Source organism: Chelonoidis abingdonii, chromosome 11, assembly GCF_003597395.2.
Source record: "Chelonoidis abingdonii isolate Lonesome George chromosome 11, CheloAbing_2.0, whole genome shotgun sequence".
Classification (NCBI taxonomy): Eukaryota; Metazoa; Chordata; order Testudines; family Testudinidae; genus Chelonoidis; species Chelonoidis abingdonii.
In genome coordinates, this window is record NC_133779.1 from 54,552,157 (window position 1) to 54,571,986 (window position 19,830).

At 47.3% G+C, this 19,830-nt stretch overlaps 1 protein-coding gene across 1 annotated transcript; it reads right to left on the reverse strand.

Annotated features, from left to right (window-relative positions):
* Positions 1 to 9,595: 9,595 nt before the first annotated feature.
* SLAMF8 (SLAM family member 8) lies at positions 9,596 to 18,743 on the reverse strand. Its single transcript, XM_032779486.2, is given in 6 exon segments — positions 9,596 to 11,262; positions 12,589 to 12,702; positions 13,737 to 14,042; positions 15,257 to 15,583; positions 18,592 to 18,665; positions 18,667 to 18,743. Coding segments are annotated over 6 exon segments (957 nt in total). The 3' UTR covers positions 9,596 to 11,203.
* Between the last annotated feature and the right edge of the window lie 1,087 nt (positions 18,744 to 19,830).

Genomic DNA, 19,830 nt, shown 5'->3' on the forward strand with positions numbered 1-19,830 from the left:
GAGAGATGACTGACTGCAAAGAGGTGCCAAGCAGTGAGTTGACACCATTCAGAACTTCTTGTGATAAACTGGACAATAGCAGGGTGGTAGGAAGTGTCAACCCCTTGTGTTGCCCTCAGAGTGGCCTGGGTTAGAGCCCACTGGGAGGCCCTGGGCTCTCCCACCATCTGCTGCACCTTTCCCCCCCGCAAAGGGTTGAAACCCTGACCACTAGGCAACGTCTTCATGAGTGAAGGCCATCACGAGGCATCCATCTTTGAAAATTTATAGAGGATGTGGGAGCAGAAAGGGGAGAGAGGATGAGGGTGGCTCTTGGGAAGAGCAAGGGAGCCTTATGGGAATCTCTTGTTTACCGTCATCAACCAAATGATCAGATCATTGATGCCTAGAATCTTCCCGGACATATTGTAATTGATTGGATCTAGATTTTAAAACGGTTACGACATTTGCAGATGGAGAAATGTCAACGAGTTGAGTGGGAGGCTATTGCAAGCTCAGCTAATTATGGCAATGTGGCTTATGCCCCATCTAGCAAGCTCCTTAAACAATAGCTCCCAATTTTCATTCACATTGTTCTGTTTAGTGTTTTTTTCCAGAACACTTTCACTAATCATTTTGGTCAGCTCTGGAAAGTGAGCCCTTTCAGTGCACCAGATATAAATATTGCTGGTGGAGACTGCCATCTACTGGTCATAAGAACAGCCAATGGCCCAGCCAGCCCAGAATCCTATTCTCCCAACAGTGGCCAGTGCCAGGTGCCCCAGAGGGAATGAACAGAACAGGGAATCATCAAGTGATCCATCCCCTGTCGCTCATTCCCAGCTTCTGGCAAACAGAGGCTGGGGACGCTTCAAGAGCATGGTTTTGTATCCCTACCCATACTGGCTAATAGCCAATGATGGACCTGTCTTCCATGACCTTATCTAGTTCTTTGCTGGACCCTGTTACAGTCTTAGCCCTCACAACATCCTCTGGCAAAGAGTTCCCCAGGTTGACTGTGTGTTGTGTGACGAAGTACTTTCTTTTATTTGTTTTAAAACTGCTGCCCATTCATTTCATTTGGTGACCCCTAGTTTTTGTGTTATGAGAAAGAGTAAATAACACTTCTGTATTTACTTTCTCCATACCCGTCATCATTTTATAGATCTTTATCCTATCCCCCTTTGGTCATCTCTTGTCCAAGCTGAAAACTCCCCTCAGTCTTATTAATCTCACCTCATACAAAAGCTGTTCTGTACCCCTAATCATTTTGGTTGCCCTTTTCTCTACCTTTTCCAATTCCAATATATCTTTTTGAGATGGGGGGGTGGGGAACCAGCTCCAGTATTCAAGATGTGGACATACCATGGGTTTATAGAGAGGCAATATTACATTTCTGTCTTGCTATCTATCCCTTTCCTAATGACTTCCCAACATTTTGTTCGCTTTTTTGACTGCCGATGCACATTGAGTGGACGTTTTCAGAGAACTATCCACAATGACTCCAAGATCTATTTCTTAAGTTGTAAGAGCTAATTTGGACCCCATCATTTTAGATGTAGAGTTGGGATTATGTTTTTCAATGTGCATTACTTTGCATTTATCGACATTGAACTTCATCTGCCTTTTTGTTGCCAAGTCACTCAGTTTGGTGAGATCCCTGTGTCACATTTTGCACTCCCTTTTGGACTTAACTAACATGAGTTGGTTTGTAACATCTGCAGATGTTGCCACCTCACTGTTTACCCCTTTTCCCAGATCACTTAGGAGTATGTCGAACAGTGCTGGTCCCAGTACCGACCCCAGGGGGACACCACTATTTACCTCTCTCCATTCTGAAAACTGACCACTTAGTCAGACCCTTTCTTTCTCGCCTTTGAACCAATTACCTATCCCAGAGAGGACCTTCCATCTTATCCCATTTTGCTTCAGAGCCTTTGAGGAGGGACCTTGTGAAAGGTTCTCTGAAAATCTAAGTACACTATATCCATGGAATCACCTTTATCCACATGCTTGTTGACTCCCTCAAAGAATTCTAGTAGATTCGTGAGGCATGATTTCCCTTTACAAAAACCATCTTCATTCTTCCCCAACAACATGTGTTTTATCTGTGAGTCTAATAATTGTGCTCTTTACTATAATTTCACCTAATTTGCCTGGTACTGAAGTTAGCCTTGGTGGCCTGTAATTGCCAGGAGCGTCTCTGGAGCCTTTTTTATACATTGGTGTCATACTAGCTCTCCTCCAGGCATCTGGTACGGAAGCTGATTTAAAGGACAGGTTACATGCCGCACTTAGTTAGTAGTCCTGCAATTTCACATTTGAGTTTCTTCAGAACTCTTGAGTGAATATCATCTGGTTCTGGTGACTTATTGATGTTTAATTTATCAATTTGTTCCAAAACCTCCTTACTGGTCCTTACTGAATAGTGAAGTCATGATCACTGGCCCCAGAGCAATCATGGACATCCAGTCCAGTGATCAGTTCATCTTTATCCACCACAAGAAGGCCCACAATAGGGTCACCCCTAGTTGGGTACACAACTTTGTATTAGAAAAGCATCTAGAATTTTTCAAAATCTCCAAGGATGATTTACTCCTGACTACATGAGACCACCCTCGTCTGTCTCCCAATAAGAAGTCCCCTGTGATAACCTAATTTCTTCCCACAAGTCACAGACAGGTACAAAAGGAGAAACATTTCCTGATCTCTGGTTTGGATTCAGTGAACTCTGCCAGCCCCCCACCCGTTCTTCTGCTGGGCTGTGTTAGTTAGCAGATTGATCCCTATCTATTCGCGGTTCTGGGGTCCTCAACAAGCAAGAACGTAAAACAGGTAATGATGTGCCTAATGCAGAGGTTCTCAAACTTCATTGCACTCTGACCCCCTTCTGACAACAAAAATTACTACACGAACCCAGGAGAGGGGCCCGAAGTCTGAGCCCTCCAGAGCCCCACTACTCTGGGTGTGTGGGGGGGAGCCAAAGCCCGAGTTCCCCCACTCTGTGTGGGCAGGCCAAAATCAAAGCCCAAGGGCTTCAGCCCCAGACAAGGGGCCTGCAACCTGAGCCTGACTGCCCAGGGCTGAGGCCCTCAGGGTGTGGCTTCGGCCTCAGGCAGTGTGGCTCGGGCTTCAGCTTTGGCCCCAGGCCCCAGCAAATCTAAGCCAGCCCTGGTGACTCCATTAAAATGGAGTTGCAACCCACTTTGGGGTTCTCACCCACAGTTTGAGAACTGCTGATCTAATGTGAAATGCCCCGCTGCCCACCGCTTTTTTTACCCTCTCTCCCCTACCTCAATGGGTTGTAACCAGTAACACTAATATTTCAGTCATACGCATCATCCCACCGGGTTTCCCCATTTCCCCTCCCCATGGAGAATTTCCAACTCCTCTTCCTTATTGCCCAGATTCCACTGCCAGGAGCAGTGTTGCTTTTCTTCAAGAGTGATCTCTTGCAGGGCACACACACTGCAGCCCAGCATTCCCCTGAGTCCACACTGGTCTTACTGCAGGATGGGTTATATGTAAGCCAGGGAGAGACTCCATCTCATGTGTCCCTCTCTTCCCTCCATTGCAAGGTGCTGGGGGAGAAAGAACGTGTCCCCAGGGCTAAGGCAGCATGGGATTGCTGGCGTTGCAGCACGCTCTCCAGGAACCCTCAAGCCTCTGCAGCATCAGAACAGCAAAGTCTGGATTGGAACAAGGGAAAGGCCTGTTTTCCACAGAATCCTTCCCTCAGGCCTGGAGCATTTAGAGCAGAAATCCCTGTGGGAGTTAATGTTGCTCTAAGAAGAGCTACCAAGGCTTGTGCAGCTGTCAAGGTTCCTTCCCCACTCTGAACTCTAGGGTACAGATGTGGGGACCTGCATGAAAGCCCCCTAAGCTTATTTCTACCAGCTTAGTAGAACCTGGTACACTGCCACCACCAAGTGATTTACAAGAAACAGGGAAAGGACCACTTTGGAGTTCCTCTTCCCCCAAAATATCCCCCCCAAGCCCTTACACCCCCTTTCCTGGGGAGGCTTGAGAATAATATCCTAACCAATTGGTACAAAGTGATCAAAGACCCTAACCCCTGGGTCTTTGGACAATGGAAACATCAGTCAGGTTCTTAAAAGAAGGATTTTATTTAAAAGAAAAATGTAAAAATCATCTCTGTAAAATCAGAATGGAAAATAACTTTACAGGGTAGTCAGATTCAAAGTGCCCAGAGGAATGCCCTCTAGCCTTAGTTCAAAGTTTACAATAAAACAGGGATAAACCTCCCTCTAGCAAGGGTAAAATTCACAAGTTGAGAAAACAAAGATAAATTAATACGTCTTGCCTGGATTTTACTTACAAGTTTGAAGTATGAGAGACTTGTGCAGAAAGATTTGGAGAATATGGATTGGTGTCCGGTCCCTCTTAGTCCCAAGAGCGACCACCAAAACAAAGAGCACAAACAAAAGCCTGCCCTGCCCAAGATTTGAAAGTATCTGGTCCCCTTATTGGTCCTTTGGGTCAGGTGTCAGCCAGGTTACCTGAGCTTAACTCTTTACAGGTGTGAAAGTTACTGGTAATTTTTTTAACAACTAACAGTTTGGCCATTAGGGGGAAGCAGAAGCCTTACGTATACAGTACCTTGAATTTTTGAACTGTTTTTTATCTTCTGCCTTAAAGCAGAAGAAACTTGCTTTAAACTGGTTTTTACTAACTAAATAACAGAGTGCAGGGTTTAACAACTACCAATTAAGTGTTAACACGGCAAGGGTTTTTGTTTAAAAGTGTATAAAAAAATTTGTAAAATTTGTATCAGACAAAGTCTTTTGTACCCAGGTACAGGGCTCTCCTTTTTTTCTGCAGAATAAAGCATCTCTTCCTTATCCCTGTCAGGGTCTTATTGGCTCTCAGCTAGGCAGACCCGACATTCCGATAACAGTTTCTGGCGACCCTAGACGGGACCTTCCTAGCTCGGACATTGGACTCCTGACGGCTGCAGAGAACTAGGAGCGGCGCCACTGAGGTGTTTAGCCCCTCTTCCTCACTTCACCACGGCCCCTGGGGTTCGTGTTCCGATAAGGTGAGCCCTAATAAAATAAGGAAACACTATCTGGTTCTGGTTCTGGTTCTGTTCTGTTTTGGTTAACCGGTTAATATTTTTCTGCTGTATACATTTGGGTGTTAGGTGTGTGGGCGAAACTGAACCTCTTGTTCGTAATTCCTCAGTGTGGAAGCCATAGCGTGCAATGAAGCTCTGAGGTTGAATTGGGATCTTTCTGTCCCGTCTCCTGTAACAATCAGTGTAATAAAAGTAAAAAATCCTAGTTTAGACCATAATTCCCTCTGCTCTCTGTGTAATTCTCTGCTTAAGTGTCAAAAAACAAATGAGTGGGTCTCAAAAAACCCCCTCTAAGGATAGCCCTTTAAATTATATGCTAAATAAATAGCCTTTACCCAGTGTTCAAGATAAAATGTCAAAGAGGAACCATCTATTCTTGTCTTCTGGACTCTGGAGCTGCCCTCTCCACTGTTACTGTCAAGCAGAAGAAGAGTAGACCTCTGTTTTTTGTCTTTCAAATAATCAAAAAAACCTAATGCCAGCTAAACAGCATTCAACGTACCATGCATTTACTGGCACAATAAAAATTATGTTTTGTGTTCTATGTTCTGTCTTACGGTGTTTGTCTCATGGCCAGAATTATTGTGTTTAAAATTTTTATAAAATAATCCAGTTTAAAATCAAATAAAAGGGTTACATTAAAATGCAAATACTTGTTTTATTCAACTTAAAAAACAAAGTGTTTAAATAAAGCAAAAAAAATGTAATATACTAAAGTCTAATACATTACCTTAAGTAAAAAAAAAACCTTCATTAGCCAAATCTTTTAATTAAAAATTGTTATTAAAATTTGCATACGAACAGTCTTTAAAAGCAAAAACATAAAAAGTTAACCCACTCCCCATATTGTACATAAAATTATTCTGTTTACCTTAAATTTCTAGTCAAAGGGCTAAAAATGGTAAAAAGCTATAAAACACCAAAGGTTGTATTAAGTAAACTCCTTAAAATAAGTGTGCTAGTCCTGACTTGTTGCTCCAAAACTATGTAATAAAATTATTTTACTAAAAGGGTATATGTAGCATACACTGCAGCCATCACCCCTGCACCCTAACCCTTTGCCCCAGCCCTGAGCCCCCTCCCACACCCTAAACCCCACAGCCGGAGCTCTACCCTAGAGCCATCACCCCAGCCAGAGGACAGCGGAGTTGGGCTTCAGCCCTGGGATGACAGGGTGTGACAAAGTGGGGATTTTTCCTTGTTATGTTGTATGTCAGTCTAACTCTTCAACCTATGTGAGTTTTACTGCTTTGCATGAATGCTGTGTGTGCCTCAGTTTCCCTGTGTGCTGCACCAGTACCTTGATGGTGGGAATAGACGTGTGTGACTTTGGCTGAGACCTCTGGGGCAGGTGAGGCTGCTCCAGCTGCCTGCATGTATGCTATGATGCTGCACTGGCAAAATTCATCATAACGTGTGCCATATGAGAAACCTTCACCACACACTCAGCAAACATGTGCTTAACAGGTGAAGGGTCCACGTTACTGGAGGAGGTGGAAAATGTTTGGAGTGAAACGAGGCTGGAATTAAGATTTAGCTTTACAGTAACAGAATCATTTTGCAATTGAATGATGGGATTAAGAAACTTGCATCATGTGACACTGAACCTGCCCTGATGAGGCATTGCAAAGCCCTCCCCAAACACCCTGCCACCAGTTGCACAGTGGGATACCTACCCACTGTGCGCTGTTCTCTGTGCCAATGCAAGAGCTGCTACTGTGGATGTGCTCTGCCGACACAAGGAGCAGAATGTGGAAATGCAACAGTGATATAATTACAGCAGTGATTGTACGTTGATGTAACTTAAATTAACGTAGCTTTGTAGCATAGACATAGCCAGAGGTGCCTTACTCACAGTGATTGCAATAGGAGTTAGCTGCCTAAAGAATTCTGAGAATCTGGACCACAGTTTGTAAATAAGAAATGGAGCAGAAAGGAAAACTGGGAGGCTGGTATTATTAGCCATATAGAATGAGCTCTGTAACTTGATTGGTATGTGTATTAGCCATATAGAATATCAGGAGTGGAAGGGACCTCAGGAGGTCATCTAGTCCAACCCCTGCTCAAAGCAGGACCAGTCCCTGCACCTCTTAGTGGCTCCTGTAAGGATTGAACTCACAAGCCTGAGCTCAGCAGGCTAATGCTCAAACCCCTGAGCTATCCAGAATAACTTTAAAGTAAAAAGAAGAGAAGTACACAGGAAGAAATACAGAAAGAATGCAAAGTACAGTAGAGAGGATATATTTCCAAGGTTTCAAGAAGGTCTACAATGAATCACTGGCTCCAAGGTGATGCATTTCACACCAGATGTTCTTTCTTCATTACAGCTGTTAAGTTTGACAATCAAGTCCAGTTTGCAACTATTTTAGGGTACTTATTAGATACTAGGGGGGCTAGTGCTAAATAGAAGGCAGAAATCTAGGGAAGGCATGTAATCTTGTGTCCTCTCCCCCCCCCCCCCCAATCTGGTTGCAGGCATGTTTGTGGACTCTCTTGATTATACTGGTGGACCCCTAAGGTTCCCAGCATGAGGCCAGGGCAGGTAGGGAGGCTGCCTTAGCCCTACTGTACCGCCAGATTTCTAGCAGCCTAAAATTTTGGAACATTTCTGGTGAAACTGGGAGGGTTGGCAACCTTATGAAAAGTATTTAGGCTCCTAACTTCCACTGATTTCAATGGGCCTAAATGAGCTAATGTGGCCTTTTGGCACAAAAAGTAAAGGTTTAAATCATGTTACAAAAACTAAAATGGTGCCTTACCTGTATTTCTTATTATAAATCTCTGAGTAGCTGAGAGACTGCAAATAAAATGTCAATTGGAAATGATTGTGGAAAGTGTGTTTTTATGGAACGCTCCATTATGGGGTATGGTGTCATATGACCAGGCCAACGCAGATCTACTTGACTCCACCTCTTGCAAATCATATCAAGGCACAGTCCTACACCTACAGCACTGAGGGCATTGTGGGTCCCTATCAGCACACCCCTTACACAAACACAAACAAATGCACAGTGCTTGTTAAAGGGGCGTACTCATTGGGATGGTAAGCAAAGTCTCCAAGGCCTCTGAAGAGTCATCGCTCAACTGCTGACAGATTTAATGAAGAAACACAGATAAGGCACCATTTTTGCTTTTATAATGTGCCTAAAACCTTTGCCTTGTGTTGTGTGTCAAGAAGCCTCCTTAGCTGATGCTCTTGAGCCACCAACTTTTTGACTGGGTGCTACTTCTGTAGCCATTTGCATGACTGTGACCAGTTTCTATCATCGGCACCTTTTGTTTATCCTTAAATATTTCTACTTGCAACTTAGCTGTGATTTGGCCCTATGCACCCTGCCATTGGAATTATTCGGGGTCTCCTGATTAGGTTTTGGCATCTCAAACAATGGTTGAGTCCAAGAGCTGTCCTCATGGTCGCATTCATCATCCATTACCATGGTTGTGTGGCTCTCATTGCATGGTTCTGGGGTCTCAGACATTGGTTGCACCAACCATATAAGTTGTGTATTGTGTTTTTACAACCTTGCCCACATAACATCTCTTTATGAGCCACTTGATTACAGGTGGTGGCAAGGAAAGATTGAAGGGTCTTTTCAGCAGCTCCATCTTTACTCAGCAAACGTTTTCAAATGGCGCATCCTCACTCATACCCTGGTCATGCACTACTGTCTTAGCCAATCGTTTAGGGGCTGCACATCAAAACCTTTTTGGTTTAATGCCTTTCCTTTTGCTATCAGGATTTATTTTTCATAAACCATATTGACTGGCATTTATGATATTACCCTCCAGTGACCAGTCCCCTTCATTATTTACCCTGCCACCAATCTTTGCGTTATCTGCAAACTTCATCAGTGATGATTTTCCGTTTTCTGTGGGGTCACTGATAAAAATGTTAAATAGCAAAGGGCCAAGAACTGATCCCTGCAAGACCCCACTAGAAACACACCTGCTCCATGATGATCCCAGTTTATAATCACATTCTTAGACAATTTTTAATCCATCTAATGTGTGCCATGGTAATTTTATATCAGGCTAGTTTTTTTTATCAAAATGTCATGCAGTACCAAATGCCCTACAGAACTCTAAGTATCTAAAGTCAACACTGTTACCTTTATCCACCAGCTTGTAATCTCATCCAAAAATGATATCAGGTTAGTTTGACAGGATCTATTTCCCACAAATCTATGTTGATTGGCATTAACTATATTATCCTTCTTTCATTCTTTCTCAATCAAGTCCTGTATCAGACATTCCATTATTTTGCCTGTAGCTGATGTCAGGCTGATTGGTCTATAATTACAAAGATTGTCCTGCATAGCCTTTTCAAATATTGGCACATTTGCTTTCTTCCAGTCCTCTGGAATGTACCTAGTGTTCCAAAAGCTACTGAAAAGCAGCATTAACTGTCTAGAAAGTTCCTCAGCCAGGTGTTTTGTCAAGTGTTTTTGAATATATCACATATAACTGCCCAAATCATTGAATCATAGAATATTAGGGTTGGAAGAGACCTCAAGGGGTCATCTAGTCCAATCTCCCAAAAGCATGCTTAAGGCAGTAGAATCAAGGGTCCACTTTGAGGCTTGAACTTGCAACCCTGAGATTAAGATTCTCATATGCTACTAACTGAGCTATGTAAAATAAACACATCATATACCGTTTTACAATACATGTAATACTGAACTATCGTCAGCATTTTACTGTCAGCTCATTACTGGGAGAATTGCAAACCTTGGGTCACACTTTCAAACATGCAGCTACAAATCTGGGTAGACATTTTTGTAATTTGACTTTTATAAGTAGTTCTAATTCTTTTCCATAAATCTTACATGTGTTCATATAGTTTAAAAGATCATGCAATGAACATAATAAACAGATACTTTCTGGTCACATTCAGTTACAGTTACTGAAGATACACTCATATTCAATGAACGCTATGAAAGAGTGCGCGTTGCGTGAGTGTGTGTGCATGCATGCTCGTGTGTGTGAATATACATATACGCATGGAATGTTGCAATCCTTTTCCAGGTCTACCACAAACCTTCTAACAGTGGATTCCAGGCCCCTGAACTTCCAAGCAGTTTCTGAACATGCTGAAGATAATTTGTACTTTATACTCAGATAAACCTCTCTTTTGAAAGTCTTGAGAATGGTAACAGGTACCTGTATAGGTGGAGTGAGGGCCAGATTGCCATGGACTCTGCAGCTACAGCTGGACCCACATTTTCATAAAAGCATTCCCAGTTAGACACCTAAATAAGGGCCAGATACTCAAGAATGCTCAGCACCCAACATGCACTCAGCTGAGCTTGTTTTCACTGGGAAAAAAGTGCTCTTAACTTGATAGATATTTTCTAGTTCAAGCCGGAATCATTTTGGGGGCAGTTCTTTGGCCTGTGTTATCCTGGAGGACAGGTGACATGTTCTCCGTGGTCCCTTTTGACCTTAGAATCTATGAATGTAGGAACTAGAGGTAAAACCCTCATCAAGTCACGGCAGTTTGGCATCTTCACCCAAGTTAGCTGGTTAGTTAAAGACTATGGGAGGGCCAAGGGTTAGCTCAACTGGCCACCGTGTGTGAAATGACAAATTGCCTTGCCTTCTCTACAGTTACACCTTGAGCCAGTCACCTCGAGTCAGCAAACTCCAGGTAAGGACATCCCTTTTTCCTTTTTTTGCAGTGAAGATCAGGCCTTCGAATGGGTTTCCTGGTGAGGTCTGAGTTCCCCGGAGGATGCTGTTGAGCTGAGAACTATTCAGGTCTATTCAGTAATGCTGATGAAAATTGTAGACAGAAACAAGCAAATTCAGTAAAAATGTCTGCATGTTTTTGAAGGTGGGGGTCTGGAAGAGAAACAGTTCAAAGGGTGAGCGAGTGCTCTGAGAGCTGGTTAATGCTTCTGTGGCCGAAAGCAAGTCTGTGCTGGGATCCTGACCCACAGTGACTCTCACAGTCACCCAGCTGTCACCGGGGCAATGGAAGCTGCCAGCCCCCTCAGACGTTCTCCAGAAGAAAAGAGAATGTGGGTCAAGCAAACCTTATGAGTTTTCTGCCTCGCCAGCAACAAAGAGAAAGGAGGGCTGCTCTTGCAGAAAGAGTCTCCTCTGCTCTGCACACAGCGTCAATTCCTAGATAGAGGCTGCGTCAGGCTCTGAGGCATCGAACAGCGGTTTTGTTCTTTGCTTCCCTAAGGAAGGGGAAAACAAATGTCATTCCCAAAAGTAGCAGAACTTTTGGGGAGGGGTGTGTGTTAAATATATTTGTTCTTTGCCCAGTGACCATTCACACACACACACACACACACACACACCCCGAAGGGTGAGGACACCTTTGCATTTCTGTAGCACCTTGCCAGGCCTCACAGGCTAAAGACGGTGCACTGCAGGTGAAATGCGGCAATGTCTGGGGAGACAGCAGACTCCCAGCGCAGCAGAGCGGCAAGGGGAATTTTGGCCAAGATGGCGGGGGAAACGCCAACACTAACAGAGTCATAGGACGCACAATGTCTACGCAAGTAGGACAGGTGTTAAAGTCTCAGCCAAAAGACCCAACCGCCACGGGACTCAGCTCATCTACCCAGCTGGCTGAGTTGCCCTTGCGGGGCTCATACTGCCCCTACGGAGTCTCTCTAAGAGATTCAATCAGACAGCAGTGGCATTCTCTCTCTGCTCCCCGTCAGCTTCAGCAAGGGAGCCAGCAGCCCCAGCAGACAAAGAGCCCTTGTAGCTTCATTCCAAATGTGAGTTGAGTGGGGAACCAGCAGGAATGTTTCCAAATGGCCATTACATGACAGCCACAGATTGTTGTCTGAAAGCAGCTGGAAGCCACCCCCTGCAACTCTCTCACAGGGACTACAGTGCAGCCAGTCCCTGTCTTCCAGTGGAGCCACTGGGTGGGGCTGGCCTGGCAGTCTAATGCTAGTGCCTTATAGGGAGGAGGTTTGGGGATATGACTTGGTCACCTGGCCAGCCAGGCTGGCAAGGCTGTGGAGGCCGCAATCCAGCCTGGTGGTAGAAGGCCCCTCATCCTGGCCTTGTGGCATCAGATTCCACCTGAGCGAAGAGGGGAAGGGAGCCCTGGGCGTACAGCTATGAAAATCAGATACCCTGTTTGTGTCACAGCCCCTGAGCTGCTGGAGGGGTGGGGTGGGGTTGGGAAGTTCCCACTTTCATTTCCTAAGGGGGAGATTTCCAAAGGCACCATAGACTAATGCAGACTGAGCATCAAGCTCTTGTGTTGTCTCTGGAAACCTGCCCCCACTGGCAGCAGCTGGTTTCTATGTGGGAGACAAAGACAGAGCAGCTCTGTGACACCCTGTACCTCCCTCCCTTCTTATCTGTCTGCCTGGGGATTTGCACCCTGCCCATCCCCGTGGTATCAGACTGCCCATCCCCCTGCATTCTCCTGGCAGTTCATGTCCCTCCTGCAGGTGTGTTCAGCTCACACAGGGGTTCTTCACTGCTTGGCAGAGCAAGATCAGTGAACAGTGATTCTTATGAGAGACGACTCCTACCTGAGCACTTCCAAGAGAGAAGGAGCCCGAAGACAGCCACTGCCAGAACCAGGACAGAGAGGGGCACAGCAATGAGCAGGATGTTCCTATAGTCGTACACAGCATCTTCCGAACCTAAGCAGGAAAGAGGAAGATGTCACGAGTGTCATGGACTCTGCTGAGCAGGGAGCTCCGGCCAAGTAACCACCTGCTCTGTGGCTGTGTTTGCACCAGGCATTGGGAACAGGAATCTCAGCCACCTGCTGCCCCATAAAAACCTCTCATGCTCCATGAGCATGACCGAGTGGGAAATTCAGACTGCCCAGCACTTCAGCCTGTCTGCATTTTAGCCTGCATTCCCGACCACCCCTGGTGCTGATCCACAGCCTCCTGCTGCTCTGCCAGGACAGCCACTGAACCCAGCAAATGCAGCATCAGCAGGAAAAGTCAGAGGAGAAGCATTGTCCAAACACCCCCCACCCCTACCCCACCTCCTGTCCGTGCCAAGTGTGAGCTGATACAGCAGGAAACGCAGGGGAAGCTGAAGTTCCTCTGCAATCCAGAGCGGGGGAGGATTTCTTGCAATTTAAGATTTGTGGAATTTCCTGGCCCTTCCATGGGCTTTTCCTGTGTAATCTTGCCCTGTGTTTGCAACAGTCCAGGCCAAAGCTACACTGGTGAAAACACAGAGTGAGGCCAGTAACTGCATTGGAGTGACTCTGGCTTGACAATCATGTAAACAAGAGCAGACTGTGGCCCTTACTCGTGCACTCCCTTTGGTTGTAGTATCAGCTGTGGCAACGAGGGACTGAGTGACATGGGCTGCCAAGTCCCAACCTTGAAACTGAGCAGGTAAACAAGAGCCCTCCTCTGGTGCTGCAGGTGGGGGGCTGACCAGGGCTTGATCACTCAGAATACCCTAGATATGCCTGGAGTTTTAGACTCTCTGGTTGATAATCTTCAGTGAGAATTCACCAGCCAGGGAGCATGACTCCCTCTCCACCTCATCCATCTTCACATGGTGGCAAATCTGCTATCAAAAGTAAATGGCCGCCCACAAAATCCATCTTCTGGGCACTGTCTTCTGGCTGCAGACAGCTGGGCCTTTGGCTCAAGCCAAGTGGCTGGGCACTGGGCTGGGCATGGGAGATGGGTGAAACAAGACATACCTGCTTCCCTCTGGCAGTGTTCCCAGGGTGCGATGGTAGCTGATTCCCGACTGACAGCGTTAGCTGCAGTACAGGTGTAGGACACCTGCCTATCCAAGGGGTCCAGCTTAGCCCATAGGACCAGGCCAGCCTCAAAGAGAGAGTGCTTGTCCATGCTCAGCATCTCGCCATCTGTTCTGCCCCAGCTGTAGGATACGTTGGTGCCACCGGCCGCCACACAGGTCAAGAACACCTCGCAGACCCTTGCAGAGCCGCTGCGACTGCTCTCCGATGTGAACACCTGCAGTGTCAGCCGGGAAACCACTTCTGGACACAGAGAAGACAGGACAGCAGAGGGGTCAAAGCCAGTAATCTCTCCTTCACGGGATACTCAACCTCTACCTTCTCGGGGGACCACCCGCCGCCCAAGCACCTCTGATATTCGTGTATGAATATACCCATTTGCACTCACTCACCAGATCTACCCCTAGAAATACCAGGCTCTGTCTAGGGGTTTGGTGCTCCTCTACTATTGGGCAGGGCTTTCAAACTTCAGCCCTAATAGTCCCATGTGTATGTGTGGGGAGAGGCACGGGGATATGAGGCTGTGACAGGCTGTGGGGGCAGCTTCATCCACTGCCCATCTCACAGGGTCCCCCATCATCCAGAGCCAAAGGGCTGTGGTGCCAGCCTGCAAGTGCTTTGTAAGAGCAGAAATAAAGGCAAGAAGGAAGTCACAACCCCAAGTTCCCTACGTGCTGCCTTGCGACTGTGACAGCATTTCCTGGTTAGCAGAAGGGCAGTGCTCCCCCGTCCCTGCCCTCTGGGACATGCCCAGTGGGTGCCCAGAATGAGGGTGATGGGACACACAGTCACTCCCAGGGCAGGTTGGCTCTGGCTCCCCAGTTGGTGTGCCTCATGATGGGAATGGCTCTCGCCTTCCATAGCTACGCAGGGAGTGGAGGGCGGACTAAACGATCCCTTCTGGCCTTGTAACCTGTGGATCTCTGAGTTATACGCTCTGCAGCAGAGGCTGGGCCAGGCAACGCACCGCAAGCTAATGCCCCTTTTCCAGGCCAGCAGGACATTTGCCCCCAGAGTTTTGTATTAGAACATAAAATACCCAAGGAGTCTGGGTAAGGTGGGTGCCCTGTCCCAGGCCCTGCCTGCCTGGGAGCTCAGCTCAGAGCTGCCCAGAGGATTCAGGGGGCCTGGGGCAAAGAAATTTCAGGGGCTCCTTCCATAAAAAAAAGTTGCAATACTAGAGAATACTATATTCTCGTGGGGGCCCCACTTGCCCCGCTCCTCTGGGCGGCCCTGGCTCAGCTCAGCAGCCCCAGCTCCCTCAAGGGGCTTCTGTCAGAGTCAGCTGCTGGGCCTGGCAGCCTGAGGGGACAGGGATGGTTCCGGGCAGCAGGTTGTTGCCTGCTGGTTTGGGTGAGACTGCACAGAGTGTTTGTCGATCCAGGATTGTCCTTGCTGCAAGCACATCACCCTCCTGCCCTTAAGTGGCAAGGAAACAGGAGCCCAACCCAGCGTACCATAGACTGCCAGGTGCAGCACGCGTGTCTCTGTCTGTCCTCGTGTGTTCACCAGCAGGGCTGAGAAGGTGCCGCTATCTCCCAGTTCCACCGGACCGATCTCCAGGGTGAGGTTACTGTGGAGCCGGCTCCGCCCATAGAAACGGGATTGGTACAGGGTTTCCGCTGAGCCCCTGAAGTAGGTGGCCACTAGCTCTTCTGTTGGTGCCAGGTACCTCCAGATGGCATCCCTGACTTGGAACCCTGGGGGGACGTCGACTCCCAGAGACACGGCTCTCCCCACCACTCCTGTCACCTTCACAGTGGCACGGGCTCTGGTTTGTGGGGCTGGAATGAGGCAACAGGCAGACGCCTTCATGTTAGGGTTGTGGGAGGAGCTGGGATAGAAGCAGCATGTCTGAGGCCCCAATGGCTCTCCTTTCCCTACACCCAAAGCAGCCTTCTCCTTGCTTCCCTTGGCATCTTTGGCATCTCCCTGACTGAGCCTGGCTTGGCTGTGGTGGCCAGTGCAAAGTCCCCACAGCCCCTCCCATCCCTACTTCTCATGTCACCTTCCCAAACTCTCTCTTCCCCTACCTACAGGCTGCCCATCTGCAGTGCCCTGGGAAGGTGAGGCTGCCAGAACCAAAGGTATCCATGTCAGAGGAGTGCCAGGGCCTTTCCCCCAGCAGACACCCACTGGGAAGCTCACAGATGCCCAGGGGCCTTCCAGACAAAAACAAGACCAGACTTTTCTAAGGCAAAAAGGAACCATCAAACAACAAACTTTGAATCACCCTCCCCATTCCCCACCTCCAAACTGCACCCGTCCCACACCTCTCTGCTCTTTCTCCATCACAAAGAATCTAAAAAGAACACAAGCCCCATTTAAAAAACTCTGTGCAGGATGCCCGTTAGGAGTGAATGTTCCAGCAGTTGGAAGCAGCGTGGCTGCTGCTATGGTGAGACAGGAACCAACAGAGCAGCCCCCAGCTTGCTACAGATACAGCCTGAGATGTTGCAACAAGGGAATTTGCTGAAGTCAGATATTTAACTGACGTATCCTTTTAAAGTTAAATGCTGCAAATTGAGAATCCCAATAAAAAAAAAGTCCAGGCCCCCACACAAACAGAATTTGACATTTCACACGGACAAACTCTCTCCAGAACACTCCCACGCCAGCATCCCTGGCCACCACAATCAGCTTCAACAATGGAAACCTACAGACAACTGTATGCAAGACACCCACGGATGACTGCACCTACCTTTACAGATCCAGTAACCACCCCAAACATACCAAGAAATCTGTTTTCTACAGCCAAGCCCTCAGATACCACAGAATATGCTCCAAGGAGAAAGTCCAAGATACACCCCTTAACACGCTTAAAACTTCCTTCACCAAACACGGACACTTCACCAGAGAAGTAGGTCTTATTATGGAATGGGCCACCCAAATACCCCAAGAGAACCTGCTTCAGTACAGAAATAAATCTCCTCCAACCACACACCTGTAATTGTCACCTATCACACCACGCTGGAACTCATATGGGGTATCCTGGTCCTGCTTTGAGCAGGGGGTTGGACTAGATGATCTCCTTAGGTCCCTTCCAACCCTGATAGTCTATGATTCTACGATCATCAAACAATTACAATCCATACTCAATGAGTATCACATCCTGAAATATTTTTTTCTGAGCCCCCTCTTTGGGCCTTGAAGCATGCTCCCTGCCCCCAAACCTTACCAAGATCATCATCAGAAGCAAGCTCCCCACAGACCAGGACCCACCAATTCAAAGCGGCACCAGACTCTTCCAGAACAACAGATGCAAAACCTGCAGACACAGTTCCACTGCTACAATGATCAACATCCCCCAAAACATACCTTTAAAGACCCCTTCCAGGGGTCCTACACATGACTATCAAAACAAATGATAGTAGGAGAACACTTCAGTCTCCATGGACACTCAATAACAGATTTAAAAGTAGCCATACTTCAAAAAAAAAAAATCAAAAACAGACTTTGAAGAGAAACTGCTGAGCTACAATTCATTTGCAAACTTAATACCATCAATTTGGGCTTGAATAGGGAATGGGAGTAGCTGGCTCACTACAAAAGCAATTTTCCCTCTCTTGGTATTGACACCTCCTCATCAATTATTGAGAGTGGACCACATCCACCCTGACTGAATTAGCCTTCAACACTGGTTCTCCACTTATAAGGTAACTCTCTTCTCTTCATGTGCCAATATATATTTATGCCTCTATCTGTAATTTTCACTCCATGCATCTGAAGAAGTAGAGTTTTTACTCATGAAAGTTTATACCCAAATAAATCTGTTAATCTTTAAAGGGCCACTGGACTCCTCATTGTTTTTGTGGATACAGACTAGCACGGCTACCCCTCTGATACTTCAGACAAGTGATGTACCTCATCCAGTGCACTAAATGCCTCAGTTACCACTATGTGGGTGAAACTAGACAATCACTACACTCTCCAATGAACTCACACAGAAAAATGATAGAAGGTAAAAATACTTCACAAAGTGACCACTGCATACCTGATCTCTCAGCCCTCAGCCTCAAAGGAAACCCGCACAGCACCTTCAAAACACGAGCCTGGGAACTTAAATTCATAACTTTGCTAGAGACGGAAAATCATGGACTCAACAGAGATACTGGACTTGTGGCTTATTACAACAAGCTGTAACTCACTAGCCTCCTTCTCCCACCCATGGAGAGGTGTTAATGAGCCAGTTCACCTTGAATGGTCTCTTGAAATGTGCTAAACAATCTCTTCCAGGTTGTGTTTAGCTGTGACGTTTCGAGTACATGTCCTAGACCTGAAGAAGAGCTCTGTGTGAGCTCGGAAGTCTCTCTCTCTCACCAACAGAAGTTGGTTTCATAAAAGAGATTACCTCACCCCCCTTGTCTCTCTAATATATTTTGTCAGCTTCTTGGGGCAGGGACTGTCTTTCTGTTCTATGCACAGAGCCTAGTGCCACAGTCCTGGTCCCTGGCTGGGGGCTGCTAAGCACCATTACTATTAGCCATGAATCTGCAGTGACCCACAGAGAGCCATATGAATCTGCACTGACATACGTGTTCATATGGCTCACCCAGCTGTCCTGTGACACTGCTGGCTGCTCCCATGGGTGGAAGGAGCTGCTCCCCTCGCTCCCTGATACAGACACAGGTCTGACGTGTTCCAGTGAGGCTCACTTCTGTGGTGAGCCCTGTGGCTGAGCTGGCATTAGGGACTGGCTGAGAGCCAGCTCTCCATCCACTCACTGGTTAAAGGTCAGTCTGCAGAGACCGCAGTAAGTAACAGCAGGGTGAGGAGGGGTGAGAACTCTTACCTTTGTGCAGGAGCAGAGCCAGCACGAGCCATGCCACCATCTCGCTACTCCAGAGCCTGCTAGGGTGCTTTTTGGAGAAAATGAAAGCTCTTGTTGATGTTTGCAATGGGATTGCCTGATTTTCCCACAGGAAATCCCCTCTTCTCTGTCATCACTCAAACCCGCAGCTCAAAGAAGAAGTGAGAGGCTGTGCTTGGTCTGTAGCTCTCAGAAGCAGTTAATGGACCCAAGACAGAGGCTGGAGACTGTGGTCTCACACAATACCAGAGCAGTGGCTGACCCCTCAGGGAGACAGGATAGGGCCAGACTATGCCTTGCAGGTACCAGTCCATAGGGAGGCTGCATTGGCTGGGGAGGAGCACAGTACAGCCCAAAATGTTTCCAGAGAAGATACCAGTGGCCTATGGGTGCACGATTCACACTGTAGTGATGAGATCAAAGCACCACGGCAGAGCTAGGACCTCGGTGAACTCTGTCCTATTGAATGGTCCTTCCATGAGCCAAGTATCTGGGTGCCTTCTAGCTGGGCATTAAGTAACATGATCCTGGCTTCCTAGAGGGAGAACTCTTTGAGCCAGGAGGGGGTGCTTTGGGAGAGATTTGGGGGGAGGGGCTGTTTGTAAAGGTCCTGTTTCTTTCAGAGCAGGCCACGCAGAGCCATACCGCTGACACTAGGAGCAGGAAGTGGTAAGTCCATAATTCCTGGGGGAATTTGCGCCACAGTCTGGGACTGGCCTTTGGAGAAGCCCTGTATCCAGCACAGATGAGCTTTCTCTGCCAGTGGAGAATCCCACTGGATGGTAAGCACAGTAGGACAATGGCGCAGACTGCCTCAGGAGGTTGCAGAAGCTCCTCCACTGGAGGTTTTCAAAAAGAGGCTGGAGCCATCTATCTGAGATTATTTGGACATAACAAATCCTGCATCTTGGCAGGAGGTTAGACTAGATGACCCTTGTGGTCCCTTCTAACCCTATGGGTCTATGAACCTGAGAAGCAGAGCTGTCCACTACAGCCCCCAGCTGGAGCTTTAAGCTTTTTTAGGTGCCTGGGCCCAGGCCATGAGTATCCCAAAAGACAGGGCTGAGACAGTCCACCTGTTCTGGTGAGGCACTACAGGTCCTGAACAGGGATGCAGAGGTCCCCAAGCAACCTTTGCCCCCTGGCTGCCATCCAGTGGCTTGTTAGTAACTAGCGGGTTGACAGGCTAATGGAACCCTGGCCCACTAGAGGCACCACCCA